Below are 15,717 nucleotides of genomic sequence, written 5' to 3'. Positions count from 1 at the left end.
CTTTTTCCACACCTGGTTGCATTTGGCTACACTATACCATTTGAACAAAAGACAATTTATTGGTATAATATAATAGCAATGCAGAGCATGCATGTGAAAAAAGTCTGAATTGTTATAGTTTTGTTCACAGCACAGATACATATGCTAGTGCTACATATTGCACTGTAGTCTAATAAGATTGTTGTGATGCGATGCATTTATATGTGACTTTGTTATGGTCCAAAGGTACAGTATGACAGGAGATACTGTCAGCCCTAAGCTATTTTCAAATATGATACTTTGAAAAAAAATCACACCCAGTGTGAAGTGAGCGGTGCTATTTATGAGTTATTAATTTCATCATGCATCTCGGTAGCCAATCACAGCACGTCCTGCGAAGTGACGTGCTTACATTTTTTACATTATTATTAATTTCATCACGCGTCTCGCTAGCCAATCACAGCGCGTCTGCGAAGTTTGAAGTTAATTGTCTCCGCCAGGCCGAGAGAGAGAGGCGAGAGAGTATGTTTTTCACCCTGTCCGTCCGTCCGTGTGTCCGTGTGTGTGTCCGTCCGTCCGTCTGTGACCAGCTAATCTCCAGCACCGTTGGCTTGATCGCAGCGAAACTGTGCACACACACTCCCTGGATGCCAATTCAGAACCTTTGCCCCAAATATTTCTCATGCCCCTTTTATAGCGCCACCAGGAGGCCGATTTGTGCAAAACATATTTTTTGACAGTACTCCTACAGATTTAGTCCAAAAATCACGCAAATCGCTACACAGTATCTCTAAAGTCATTAAACAAAACGGGTCTTTCAGATTTTTCATATTCCATCCTGATTGGCTAAAAATGTCTTCCAGAGTTTACAGGAGTGCTCCGTTTGGAACAAAATGCTTCAAGTCATGAACACAGCATGCAATTTCCGTGAAATTTTGCAAGCACATTCCCATTAGGCCGAGGAAGAAATGCCCCTTGAAATGTTTCCAATCAGCCTCATGGTGGTGCTATAACAGGCCGATTCGTGTTTTTACCTATAACTGCACCAATCTGTGTAAAACTTTGTATGCACACTCCCTAGAGGTCAACAAAAAACCTTTACCCAGCATTTTTCACATCTGCCTTTTATAGCGCCACCAGGAGGTCGACTTATGTAAAACACATTATTTTATATTACTCCTTCCAATTTTATCAAAATTTCACGCAAATCGGTACAGATGATCTCTATAGTCATGTGATCAAGACGGATGTGTTTGATTTTTCACATTCTATCCTGATTGGCTAAGATTAACATCTAAAGTTTGCATTATTGGCTTGTTTTGAACAAAATTCCGCAAATCATGAACGCACCGTCCGATTGCGGTCAAACTTTGCACGCACATTCACACCATGTTGAGGAACAAATGCCACCGTTTTAACATTGGCCTGTTATAGCGCCACCAGCTGGTCTAATTTAGCAAAACAAATGTTTTTAACAAAATGCCTCAAATCATGAAATGCAGTCAGGGTCCAATTGTCGTGCAAGGCCTAAGAACAAATGGCACCCTTTTCACGTTGGCCTATTATAGCGCCACCAGGAGGCCAGGTCTTTAACCCATTGAGGCCTGAGGTTCCGATTCTGCAAAATGTCTTCTAAATCCTAACGGTTTTCTGAAAAACGTATGTTTCTATATCAGTGGTTTTCAAACTTTTTCATGTCAAAGACCCCAAAAATTATATGAATCTGGCCGCGAACCCCCATCTCAAAATATTTTGTTCCAGAGACCCCCAGAAGCAAAGATTTGAGTTAATGTTTGCTTTAAAAGAATATATATATATTCAAAGATTTGCGCACATTTTCACGATTTTTCAAAAATAGCAGATCTACAAGCTCGTAGCGCGGCACTCGGTGCCGCGCTACGAGCTTGTAGATCTGCTATTTTTGAATAGCCAAAGTGTAAAATAATGCTTTTTAGCTCAAATAAAAAAATGACACATGCGTTCCAGGTCTTAATGGGTTAAGGACAGGCACCAACAGTAATGTGTGCGCGCGCGTGCGTACAGTATGTGTGTGTGCATAGTATATGCATGTATGTACTGTATGTATTCAATTCAATTCAATTCAAACTTTATTTATATAGCACATTTACATCGACAGGTCGAACCAAAGTGCTTCACAGTACAGAGCATAGTAGCATAGACAGGCAATGAATTAAATAGAATTAAAAGCAATGGAGTAAAAATGAGTCTTTAGTAGGGACTTGAAGGCCGTCAAAGACCGAGCAGTGCGAACATGGAGAGGCAGGGCGTTCCAGAGGTTGGGACCGGCCACGGCGAACGCACGAGCTCCTCTGGTCCTGAAGTGTGTGTCAGGCACAACCAGGAGAGACTGATTGGCCGATCTCAGGGCTCTTGTTGGGGCGTATGGAATGATCAATTGAGCTAGATATGGAGGAGACAGGTCATTTTGGGCTTTAAAAACAAACACCAAAATCTTAAAATCAATTCTGAAGTGGACAGGGAGCCAGTGGAGGGAGGCGAGGACTGGGGTGATATGGTCCCGCCTATTGGTATTGGTGAGGAGGCGGGCGGCGGCATTTTGCACAAGCTGAAGACGCCGGATAGCGGAATGATCAATGCCTACATAGAGAGCATTACAGTAGTCTAATCTAGTTAAAATAAACGCATGGACGACTCTCTCGAGGTCGATACGGGGTAGATAGGCCTTTGCCCTGGCTAGAAGCCTAAGCTGAAAAAAGCTAGCCTTGACCACAGAGCTAATATGCTTGTTGAATTTGAGTTTATTGTCGAAGGTGACACCAAGGCTCTTAACTGAGGAACGGATATTATCACTGAGGGGGCCGAGTGGGGTGATGGGTGAGCTAGGGTTATTGTTGAAGATGATGACTTCGGTCTTGCTTTCGTTCAGAGTGAGAAAGTTTGTGTTCATCCAGGATTTTATATCAGAGAGGCATTTTAACAGTGGCTGGGCGGGGTCAGTGCTGGTCATATTTAACGGTAAATAGAGCTGAATATCATCTGCATAGAAATGAAATGATAGATTGTGTTGCTTAATGAGTGAGCCTAATGGGAGCATATAGAGCAGAAAGAGGATGGGACCAAGGATGGAACCCTGAGGGACGCCGCAGGTTAGAGGGGCCACGCTAGAGTTAAAATCGCCTAGTCTAACTTTAAAACTACGGTCGGTAAGGTAAGACCTGAACCATAGTAGGGCAGTACCAGAAATGCCAATGTATGTATATGTAACACCCGGGATTTGAACCCAGGTCTCCCGTGTGGAAAGCCAACACTTTAACCGCTAGCCTAAAGGGGAATTCCCCATAGGCCGGGGGAGATAGTAGGCTTTTGGACATCAGGCAGAGGCTCGGAGACACGTACGTACGTACGTACGTACGTACGTATATTGAATATGAATTTACCAGCCCTAATACATACATACGTACGTACGTACGTACGTACGTACCGAGTGCCACGTACCGAGTGCCGCGCTACGAGCTTGTAGATCTGCTATTTTTGAAAAATCGTGAAAATGTGCGCAAATCTTTGAATATATATATTCTTTTAAAGCAATTAACTCAAATCTTTGCTTCTGGGGGTCTCTGGAACAACATATTTTGAGATGGGGGTTCGCGGCCAGATTCATATCATTTTAGGGGTCCTTGACATGAAAAAGTTTGAAAACCACTGATATAGAAACATACGTTTTTCAGAAAACCGTTAGGATTTAGAAGACATTTTGCAGAATCGGAACCTCAGGCCTCAATGGGTTAAAGACAAGGCTTGGAAGCTAAATAGCATGGACTATGATAGACCTAGCACTTGCCAGTATTTTGTCAAAAATATTGGAAACTAGAAAAAGTGCTCCTCGGAGCACAGGTCTCCTCCAAGTCAGGTAGGCTATTGTAATGTGGCCTCCTGGTGGCGCTATAATAGGCCAACGTGAAAAGGGTGCCATTTGTTCTTAGGCCTTGCATGACAATTGGACCCTGACTGCATTCATGATTTGAGGCATTTTGTTAAAAACATTTGTTTTGCTAAATTAGACCTGCTGGTGGCGCTATAACAGGCCAATGTTAAAAGGGTGGCATTTGCTCCTCAACATAGTGTGAATGTGCGTGCAAAGTTTGACCGCAATCGGACAGTGCGTTCATGATTTGCGGAATTTTGTTCAAAACAAGCCAATAATGCAAACTTTAGATGTTAATCTTAGCCAATCAGGATAGAATGTGAAAAATCAAACACATCCGTCTTGATCACATGACTATAGAGATCATCTGTACCGATTTGCGTGAAATTTGGATCAAATTGGAAGGAGTAATATAAAATAATGTGTTTTACATAAGTCGACCTCCTGGTGGCGCTATAAAAGGCAGATGTGAAAAATGCAGGGTAAAGGTTTTTTGTTGACCTCTAGGGAGTGTGCATACAAAGTTTTACACAGATTGGTGCAGTTATAGGTAAAAACACGAATCGGCCTGTTATAGCACCACCATGAGGCTGATTGGAAAAAGTTCTTCCTCGGCCTAATGGGAATGTGCTTGCAAAATTTCACGGAAATTGCATGCTGTGTTCATGACTTGAGGCATTTTGTTCCAAATGGAGCACTCCTGCAAACTTTGGAAGACATTTTTAGCCAATCAGGATGGAATATGAAAAATCTGAAAGACCCGTTTCGTTTAATGACTTTAGAGATACTGTGTAGCGATTTGCGTGATTTTTGGACTAAATCTGTAGGAGTACTGTCAAAAAATATGTTTTGCACAAATCGGCCTCCTGGTGGCGCTATAAAAGGGGCATGAGAAATATTTGGGGCAAAGGTTCTGAATTGGCATCCAGGGAGTGTGTGTGCACAGTTTCGCTGCGATCAAGCCAACGGTGCTGGAGATTAGCTGGTCACAGACGGACGGACGGACGGACGGACACACACACGGACACACGGACGGACGGACGGACAGGGTGAAAAACATACTCTCTCGCCATGCCTTTCGGCCTGGCGGAGACAATTAACTTCAAACTTCGCAGACGCGCTGTGATTGGCTAGCGAGACGCATGATGAAATTAATAATAATGTAAAAAATGTAAGCACGTCACTTCGCAGGACGTGCTGTGATTGGCTACCGAGATGCATGATGAAATTAATAACTCATAAATAGCACCGCTCACTTCACACTGGGTGTGATTTTTTTTCAAAGTATCATATTTGAAAATAGCTTAGGGCTGACAGTATCTCCTGTCATACTGTACCTTTGGACCATAACAAAGTCACATATAAATGCATCGCATCACAACAATCTTATTAGACTACAGTGCAATATGTAGCACTAGCATATGTATCTGTGCTGTGAACAAAACTATAACAATTCAGACTTTTTTCACATGCATGCTCTGCATTGCTATTATATTATACCAATAAATTGTCTTTTGTTCAAATGGTATAGTGTAGCCAAATGCAACCAGGTGTGGAAAAAGTGTCTCTCTACAAGAATCTAAATGAAATGTGATACAATTGAGAATGAAAACAACACAAGGAACAAGCAGTTAGGAATCCTTACAAATTCTACTGAAGAATTGCCTATCTTCCCAGGTTAATTGACCTGTCTGACCGATCAACTTGGTCTGTGTAGGCTATCGCAGAGGAAATGATGTTTCGAGTGGGACGTCTGTCTGTCCGTCTGTCTGTCTGTCCGTCTGTCCCTTGAATTCCCTGCACAGTAGCCTATACTCTGACAAACTGGTACAACGGGTGCAACAGCTATACTCGACTCGAGGGTTTCGGGCGCTGTATCAGTTCTTCAAAAATATCTTTAAATCCACAAACTCCCCATTGAGATAACTGACGTTATTAATATAACGGCTGCATGTCTGTCTGTGTCCCTTTTGTGCCCATATATGGAGATCCCAGATGTCATCAAAATGATGTCATAGTGCTGACGTGACGTTACATCAGATGTAATTGTCCTTTTAAATGTCGTTATTGTATTTTCCAACACAACACCATTCAGCAACTTCTGGAAACAAATTGCCTTACCTTCTAACCACCTCTTCTGTGAATTAGTTGCACTGATTCACAAAGTGGTGCTGGTGTGTGAAATGTTTCACTGGACAGTACATCTGAAAGGAGGATATAGGCATTCCTACCCAACTGCTGTGGTAGTCGGACACAAGCTGTACTCATTTGAAGGATACGGTAACAAGAACAACAGTGGTCAGATTGATGTCCACATTTTCAACACAGTGTCTTTACGCTGGAGGAAGTTGCCCCCATGGACAGATGGAAGAGGAGACCATCACCTTGAGGTTCCCTGCGTGCGCTGGGGCCACACAGCTGTTCCTGTAGAAGATATTGTCTACATCTGGGGGGGATGTCCTTACTGCAACGTGCTTTATTCATTTGATGTTGACAACCACACATGGTCCAAACCTAATATTTCTGGTACTGTTCCAGAGGGGAGGAGCGACCACTCAGCCTGTGTCTTGAAGAAGGTCATGTATATCTATGGAGGACGCACTAATGACATCTACAAGTTGGACATCTACAAGTTGGACATCACCACAATGGTCTGGTCTTTAATTAACACCACAGGCACTCCATCAGCTGTTTCATTACAACACTCTGCCACCATCATTGGGACAAAGATGTTTGTATTTGGGGGCTATCCGGGCCACGGCAACAACATCAGAGTGTTTGACACAGAGACCAACTGCTGGCTGAAAACGCCTTCTGCACAGCTTCTTGCAGAAGGACGCAGGGGTCATTCAGCCTTTGCCTACAATGGAGAGCTGTACATATTGGGTGGATACAACTCAAAGCAGCACTTCAATGATGTGTGGAAATTCAATCCACAGACCTTCTCATGGAGGAAGGTTGAGCCCAAAGGGAAAGCCCTGTGTGGGATGTATTGGATGGTTTGTTGCATGGTGGGAGAACGTATCATCCTCTTTGGAGGATCCCACACACCTGATGACCTGTATATCTTAGATTTAAGTCCAACACTGAAAACACTATGCAAGCTAGCAGTTATTCAGCACAGTGTGGAGCAGTCTGAACTCCCACATGACATCAAGTGGGAACTGGCTGTCATGACTGCCAACAAAAAATACAAACGGTGATCCCACTATAAATAAATAGACATATAAACAAATTCATGAATAAAGTAGAAAAAGTGCTCCTCGGAGCACAGGTCTCCGCCAGTTCAGGTAGGCTATTGTGGCCTCCTGGTGGCGCTATAATAGGCCAATGTGAAAAGGTTGGCATTAGTTATTTGGCCTTGACAATCGGACACTGACTCCATTCATGATTTGAGGCATTCTGTTAAAAACATTTGTTTTGCTAAATTAGACCTGCTGGTGGCGCTATAACAGGCCAATGTTAAAACGGTGGCATTTGTTCCTCAACATAGTGTGAATGTGCATGCAAAGTTTGACCACATTCGGACGGTGCGTTCATGATTTGCGGAATTTTGTTCAAAACAAGCCAATAATGCAAACTTTAGATGTCAATCTTAGCTAAACAGGATGGAATATGAAAAATCAAACACATCCATCTTGATGACATGACTATAGAGATCATGTGTACCGATTTGCGTGAAATTTGGATAAATTGGAAGGAGTAGTATAAAATTATGTGTTTTACATAAGTCGGCCTCCTGGTGGCGCTATAAAAGGCAAATGTGAAAAACGCAGGGCAAAAGTTTTTCCTTGGCCTCTAGGGAGTGTGATTACAAAGTTTTACACAGATCGGTGCAGTTATAGGTAAAAACACAAAACGGCCTGTTATAGCGCCACCATGAGGCTGATTTGAAAATGTTCAAATGGTATTTCTTCCTCTGCCTAATGGGAATGTGCTTGCATACGTGCGTACGTACGTACGTACGTACGTATGTATTAGGGCTGGTAAATTCATATTCAATATTCGAATATTCCTCAAATACGGGGAAAATATGTATATTCAAATAAGAAAATAATATTCGATTTAAAAAATATATATATGTTTTTTTATTATTATTTTATGTTTATTTGACAGGGACAATACAAAAAACGATCAAGTTATACAAACAAACAAAATATGTTTTATTGGATCCGAGCACTTGATACATTGTTTTTTGTATTGTCCCTGTCAAATAAACACAATAAAAATTGTATTTAAAAAAAAAATAATACTAATAATATTTGAATATATTCGAATATTAGCCAATGCTATTTCATTTCTGAGGAATGTTAACAGTATATATCTGTCTGTATGTACATGCTGTGTACTCACAGTGGGACTGCAGCAGCTCCTCCTTGGTGGAGACGGTCAGCGAGCGGTCCTTGGCGGACAGCACCACGGCCAGACACACGTAGTGCTGCTCCGACGACGTGGCCCGACGCACCACCGTCAGCAGGCGCACCGGGTGGGCCTGGGGGGCCTGGCTGAAGCGCTCCACGCAGAACCAGGTGGAGTAGCTCAGACCCGACGGAGGAGGAAACAAGCGCTCCCCTGAGGAGAGAGAGGAGGAGACGGAGGAGTGTGGGGGGAGAGAGAGAGAGAGAGAGAAAGGGCTCTTAATTAGGGCTGAACAGTATATCTACCACAACATTAGATAATGTCGACATAAATTGATATTTAAGAAGGGCCATACTGGTGTCATTGCATGCCAATAGCTTCCTGGAATGTCAAGAAAACTGGACATTGTCAGCAGTAATGTAAAGTATACAATATGACTTCGACAGTGAGCTAAACATTGAATGAAATGATCATTTCAATGCAATCGTTTCTTTCCCCCCTTAAAAAACAGCAAAATAGCTGATCTACAAGCTCATAATCGGCTATTAACACCACGTAGAACCATCATGGTACAACAAGGTATAAAATAGGGCTCACGAGGTGGTTGACTGTGATTTTAGGAAAGCTAAGGGGCATTGTTGTTGTCGTTGTGCCTTACAGCGTCCCTTAGGTGTTAAATCACTGCAAAGCAGCACGGCCTCCTGGGGCTTATTGCTTTAATAAAAAGGGGGAGTTCATGATGTGAACTTAATGGTTTTCCAATTGGATCACAGTGGACGAACAAGCTCCATATTATCGTCTCTCTGTCGCGGTGGAAACCTCACGTGTCCAAAACTGTTACTTTTCCAGCAGTGGTGTAAAGTAACTAAGTACATTTACTCAAGTACTTTAATTAAGTAACATTTTGAGGTGCTTTTACTTTACTGGAGTATTTTTCAATTTTCAGTACTCCACTACATCTCAGAGGCAGATATTGTACTTTTACTCCACTAGAATTATTTGAAAACTTTAGTTCTAGTTACTTTGCAGATATAAAGTATTACATTATAAAGACACATTAACCACTTTAGCCCTATTTTATACCTAGGCTATTTGAAAATATTATATATATATATATCATATTTTCAAACATTATAGTATTTTTACTACCAGACTTTTACTTTTCCGGAAAAGTCCGGCATTTTGAATTCCGGACTTTTACTTGTAACAGAGTATTTCTACATTGAAGAATTGATACTTTTACTTAAGTAAAACATTTTAGTACTTTTTCCACCACTGGTTTTCAGGATTCATATAGAAAAAAAATTAATTTTATTTAGGAAAAAACAAAAAGTTTAAGGAGATAAGAGGTTTCTGCCCGAAAGCAACGATATGGAGTCAACACACACCAGAAGGGGGGGAGGGGAGAGAGAGAATGAGACAGAGAGACAGAGACAGAGACAGAGACAGAGACAGAGAGAGAGAGAGACAGAGAGAGACACAGAGAGTGAGAGAGAGCGAGAGAGAGAGAGCGAGACAGAGAGAGAGACAGAGAGAGAGACAGAGAGACAGAGAAAGAGAGAGAGAGAGAGAGAGCGAGAGAGCGCGCGAGCGAGAGACACAGAGAGAGACACAGAGAGAGACACAGAGAGTGAGAGAGAGCGAGAGAGACAGAGAGACACACAGAGAGAGACACAGAGAGAGACAGAGAGATGTGGTGTCAGGCAGGGACGGTGCTAGCAGAGGGAAGTAGAGACACTGACTACAGTATAAACAGTGTGGAAAAGCAGGCAGGATGTGCTGATGACATGGGGGGGGCGATAGCTTCCTGTTGCTATGGACAAGGATGGATGGATGGATGGAGGGAGACAAGGAGACGTGGACGGGAATGAGGGAGATATTATACACAGACGAGAGAAGATAGGAGTGGAGGAGAGAGAGAGAACAGCCCTAGCAGCAGTGTTTCATAAATACTGAATGTGTTGCAGACTAGCAGGTGAGCTTTGACGTCAGCACTGTGCTCAACCACTTAACCCATGCAGTCCACCAACGCATCTGTGTCACTTTACATTTCTTTGGCTTTTCAAAAATAAGCAGATCTACAAGCTCATGGCGAGCTTGTAGATCTGCAATTTTTTTTTTTATGTGAGCAAATCTTTGAATATATATATTTTTAAAGAGAACATTTGTAACTCAAATCTTTGCTTCTGGGGGGTCCCTGGAACAAAACAATTTGAGATGGGGGTCCGTGGCCAAATACATGTCTAAAAATGTTATATATATATATGCAAATGCTTTTGAGATGTTGAAGTGGGCCCTGAATTTGATCCAGAAAAAGGTTGGTGAGCCTCTGGACTAGACACTGGCACTGTATCTAAACTCTTACTGAAGCACAGTTGATCAACTGAAAAACGTACTTTTGGAAGTTCTTTCACAGAGCGGCATGTGACTGTAGTAATAGGCTTCATTTATGACTAAATATATACAGATTGTCAATGTATTGTGTGATCTATCTATAGCTGCTTTCTCATTTGAACACTGGAAAATGTCAGGACATTGTGCGGTGTTGGCCTTTCACACAACGCAACAGGACAATGTCCCGTTTTCAGATGCGTTCACACATGAAGGTAAATTGCCCATTTGATAAGGTGAGGGCCGGTGTCTGGGTGGTAGACGCACACATTATCTACTCCCACTTAAATATAACGGCGTGAGGGAGATGCGAGGATCAAATGCAATCATTGTTTCAAGAACAAGAGCCGTTCTGGGCTCAAACCAGACATTACTCAGACTTAACTCAAGGGCCATGCCAGCATAAAGTCTGTTACATGTCCCATCCTACTGAGCTGGAATGTTGTGTTCATACATACAGCCCCGTCGCTTAAAGTCTAGAAAACGTCCATTATATAGTGCATGTCTGAAAGTGACTCGTGTATTGTGTATTTGTTTTGCAGTGGTGGAAAGTAACTAAGTACATTTACTTAAGTACTATCGGGGTATTTGTACTTTACTTGAGTATTTCCAATTTCCAATACTTTTACTTACTCCACTACATCTCAGAGGCAAATATTGTACTTTTACTCTACTACAATTATTTGAAAGATTTAGTAACTAGTTACTTTTCAGATATCAATTATGATATTATGAAACATACGGTACATTAACCACTTTAGCCCTATTTTATAAGTAGGCTATTTGAAAATAGCAGATCTACAAGCTCACAACGCGTCGCATCGCGACGCGTTGTGAGCTTGTAGATCTGCTATTTTCAAAAATGTTAGTACTTTCACTTTTGGTACTTTAAGTACATTTTGATGCCAATACTTTTACTTGTAGCAGAGTGTTTCTATATTGCAGTATTGATACTTTTACTTAAGTAAAGAATTTGAGTACTTTCTCCACCACTGTTGTTTTGTATGTTGTGTTTTATGTGTCCTGTTGGCTGCTTGGAGCGAAATGAATTTCCACAAGGACAAATAAAGTATCTATCTATCTATCTAAATATAAAGACCCCAACTGTTTGCATAAAAGTCAATATGAGACTTTTGGGGGATTTGACTGCGTGCCATGTCCATTCATTTCATTGCGTAGTACACGGTCAGTCATTTTTGTCCCCGTATAAATGAGGGTTCAACAGACGGCTGTTAGGCCATCTGTTGAAGCCTAGTCTTGAAGGCTAGTAGTAGTGAGTCGTTTACCTGTCCCCATCCCGCTGAGCACCGCTCCGTCGTTGACACCGGAGGTGGTCGTGTTGTTGGAGGGAGCGTTGTGGGGCGCCAGACTGGGCAGGAACAGACATCTACACACACACACATAGAGGAGGACACACACAGCTTTAACCCATTGAGACCTGAAGCCGATTCTACATGTCTCCTAAATCTCAACAGTTTTCTGAAAAAAACGTTTCTATATCAGTGGTACTCAATCTTTTTCATGTCAACGACCCCCAAAACTATATGTATTTGGCCGCGGACCCCCATCAAAATATTTTGTTCCAGGGACCCCCAGAGGCAACGATTTGAGTAAAAAAAATCGCTTTAAAAATATATATATTCAAAGATTTGCACACATTTTCACGAATTTTCAAAAATAGCAGATCTACAAGCTCGTAGCGCGGCACTCGGTGCCGCGCTATGAGCTTGTATATCTGCTATTTTTGAATAGCCCAAAGTGTAAAATAATGCTTTTTAGCTCAAATCTAAAAATGACACAGTTCCAGGTCTTAATGGGTTAATAACACACAATCACATTAGTAACACACAGGAGAACGTGTGATGTACAATAAACATAGAATGGTTGTGAAGGAGTGAGCCATTTCCTCCGAGATTCCTGAGGTTAGAGGTTAGAATAGAATACTTTATTGGCATAAATATCAATTCTCCCTCAGAAATGCGACCCCCCCCCCCCCCTTTCTACTTTGTACATATAGTGTTTTATATTTGTGATGATATTGTATTGGGGTTATTTTGTATGTTATGCTGATGAATTGAATACGTAGGACCTTAATGGAAACAAGTCCACAGGACTTTTTTGTGTTATCCTTTTAGACGAAGTTGTGCTGTTTCTGTGCATTTCTGTCTAATAAAGTAATCAATCAATCAATTGCAGAGTAGTACAACGATCTTCAAGGAGTGACTTAAATATATAAAATATATACTCACAATAATAGTAATAAACAATAAAATCAAAATAGACATAGAAAAAGGCAGATACAAAAATATACATTAACCCATTAAGACCGGGAACGCATCTGTGTCATTTTAGATTTCTTTGGCTATTCAAAAATAGCAGATATACAAGCTCATAGCGCGGCACCGAGTGCCGCGCTATGACCTTGTAGATCTGCTATTTTTGAAAAATCGTGAACATTTATTTTTTTGATTTTTATCAAAAAACTGTTAGGATTTAGAAAAAAGAATCGGCCACAGGTCTTAATGGGTTTTTAAAAGATGTACATCCTAAAAATTCGACATCATTTTTATTTGTCACTTCTATTTTGAACACCATTCACTGAGCACCACCTGGCTGGGTCTAAAACAGTAAGAGGTTGTTAGAATACTAATATTTTGTACAGTATGTGTGGCCAGCTTGGCTACAGGCCACCTGAACTCACTGAACTGCATTATGGAGACATGATTCAAGAACTGCAGCGGGCAGACGCGGGGTTAAAGAAGATGATTTCGTTGGAAGGGGAAGGCATGCATCGTGATGCATTGATTATTCCTGGAATAGACGTAATCTGCATAATCATCTGGCATCAGCTGACACCGATGACTCTAAATGTGACACCGCGTGTTCACGATGCCCTTCAAGCTACGACCCCGCTCCTCCAGACGTTTAAGACTCCAGACACCTTAATTTTCATAAAACCACTTATGAATGTTAATGATTTACAATGAAAAGAACTCCCAAGCAAAAGCATTTAAATTGTATACACGCACTGTGTAAATTAGATTAAATTGAAGCCTACACGTCCTGCGAGTAATTGTGACTTTCAGACCCCGACCGAGCCCAGCTGGTACTGCCAAAATCTATCATTTATCCTTATTTAAGACAGTCATGCTTGCTTTGGTTAGTTTGTGATAAATGCCAGACCTCGCTTGGTCGCTCCCCACTTCCTCAAAGAGTGTCTGTCAAGATGTACATAATTATGCTGTCACAGGAGAAGTTTGCTCCACTGTGGCATCATGTGGCCTAATTCAGTGCATCTCAACCTGTGGGTCCCAATTATTTTGGAGGGTCCCCCAGATGATTTGCTTAAAGGTATCATGACATTCATTTTCACTTTTTTTATTTTCAATGTTTTATTTGGGGTTTTATGACCTCAATTACACCCAAAAAACCTGAACTTAGAACATTCAGTGGATTTTCTGTGGTCTGGGGTTTTCTGAATAATTAGGCTGAAAAGTAATCTGAGCTTGGCCCTTCGACAGTGAGGTCACAGTCGATTAATCCTGCCCACTCTCCTCCTCGCCCCTCCCCTCCCCTATCCTTTCCTTTGGGGGGGGCGGAGCAGAGGCGATGATTGACAGGCAAAATCCCTCACCAGCGACACCCGCAGGCAAAGATTTCTTTTTTCATTGCAGTTGAAAAGGCTTTAGAAATGTGAGAGAAAAACACCTGCCATGGATCACTGGAATGGAATTTTCACTTAAAACTTTTTGTACACTTTTGAAGGACCAGGACAAAGACTTTGAATGTGGTGTAAAAGTGAATGTCATTAAACCTTTAATATGTTAATGTTTTCTCACAACAGTAAACAAACCAACATACAGTACAGTATAAGTGTATACAGGGTATCTGCACATTTCTAAAGTGGCAATTTAAGGACTTTTAATACCTTTTTAATATTTCGAAAAATGTAACGTTGGTCAAATTGTCAAATATTAGAGGCAGAAATTGTGAAAATAGCCAATCTACATCTAGCATGTAGATCGGCTATTTTCACAATGGAACCAAGTTAAATCAAATGTAATGCCTCAACTCCTACAATTCCAAGTGCTTGTCATGGTGGGGGGGGGGGGGGGTCCCCGGTTCAAATGAGATTATTTTGGGGGCTTGCGGGCCTGAAAAGATTGAGAAGCACTGGCCCTAACAGATACCAATCTCGCGTCATTGACATTTGTGACATTAACCCATTAATACCTGGAACGCATCTGTGTCACTTTTAGATTTCTTTAGGCTATTCAAAAATAGCAGATATACAAGCTCATAGCGCGGCACCGAGTGCCGCGCTACGAGGTTGTAGATCTGCTATTTTTGAAAAATCGTGAAAATTATTTTTTTACATTTTTTTCCGAAAAACTGTTAGGATTTAGAAAATGTTTAGAAGCGGCCTCAGGTCTTAATGGGTTAAAGCAACCCGGTGACACAGGAAGGTTCCATGTCGACGGGAACGGGGCACAGGCCAGCCTGACACAGCGTCACTCTCACACACACACGCTCCACGGGATTTCACACGCCACAACGGTCAGTCCATTCTTACGTACGGTTGGATGACGGGGGACGGTTGGCAGGTGTTTGTGTGCGTCACGCAGGCACAGCACGGCTTCAAAAGCTACGCGGCGTAAAATAGCACCCTGAAATGTTGCTCGGTTGGCAAGGAAAACACCAACGGAATAATTCAGAGGAGACAGATTCTCAGCAGCAGAACGGGCCTCGTCTGGTATGAGCTGCTTTGATGATTAAAGCGGGTCTTCTTTTGTGGCTCATTAAAAGCCAAAGGGAATTGCGAGGCGCCGCCTCGTCTCAAGCTTGATTTATGCTTTGTGAGCTTATAAATCGGCTATTTTTCGGCGAGCAGCACCATTGTAAGAGAAAGTATAAATTAAGCATTAGCTGAGGGGGCCTTCCTAATGTTTAGTTAGTCTTCACACCGACGCCATCTTCCATCTCAAAGGTGGATCTAAGGTAGGTGTGTGTGTGTGTGTGTGTGTGTGTGTGTGTGTGTGTGTGTGTGTGTGTGTGTGTGTGTGTGTGTGTGTGTGTGTGTG

General features: G+C 41.9%; 1 protein-coding gene across 6 annotated transcripts in view; it reads right to left on the bottom strand.

Annotated features, from left to right (window-relative positions):
- The window catches only part of wdfy3 (WD repeat and FYVE domain containing 3), a 195,431-nt gene that overhangs the window by 87,517 nt on the left and 92,197 nt on the right, over positions 1 to 15,717 (bottom strand). For all 6 annotated transcript variants that reach the window (XM_080434107.1, XM_080434102.1, XM_080434104.1 and 3 more), the window contains 2 exons: positions 11,923 to 12,023; positions 8,240 to 8,458 (listed from right to left, as the gene is read on the bottom strand). In XM_080434107.1, coding sequence (XP_080290233.1) covers positions 8,240 to 8,458; positions 11,923 to 12,023 — 320 coding nt within the window. The remainder of the gene's footprint in view (positions 1 to 8,239; positions 8,459 to 11,922; positions 12,024 to 15,717) is intronic.

This window comes from Gymnoscopelus braueri, assembly GCF_963280865.1.
Source record: "Gymnoscopelus braueri genome assembly, chromosome: 7".
Lineage (NCBI taxonomy): Eukaryota > Metazoa > Chordata > Actinopteri > Myctophiformes > Myctophidae > Gymnoscopelus > Gymnoscopelus braueri.
The sequence above is the reverse complement of the archived record's forward strand: the minus strand, read 5'-3'. Positions and strand labels throughout refer to the sequence as shown.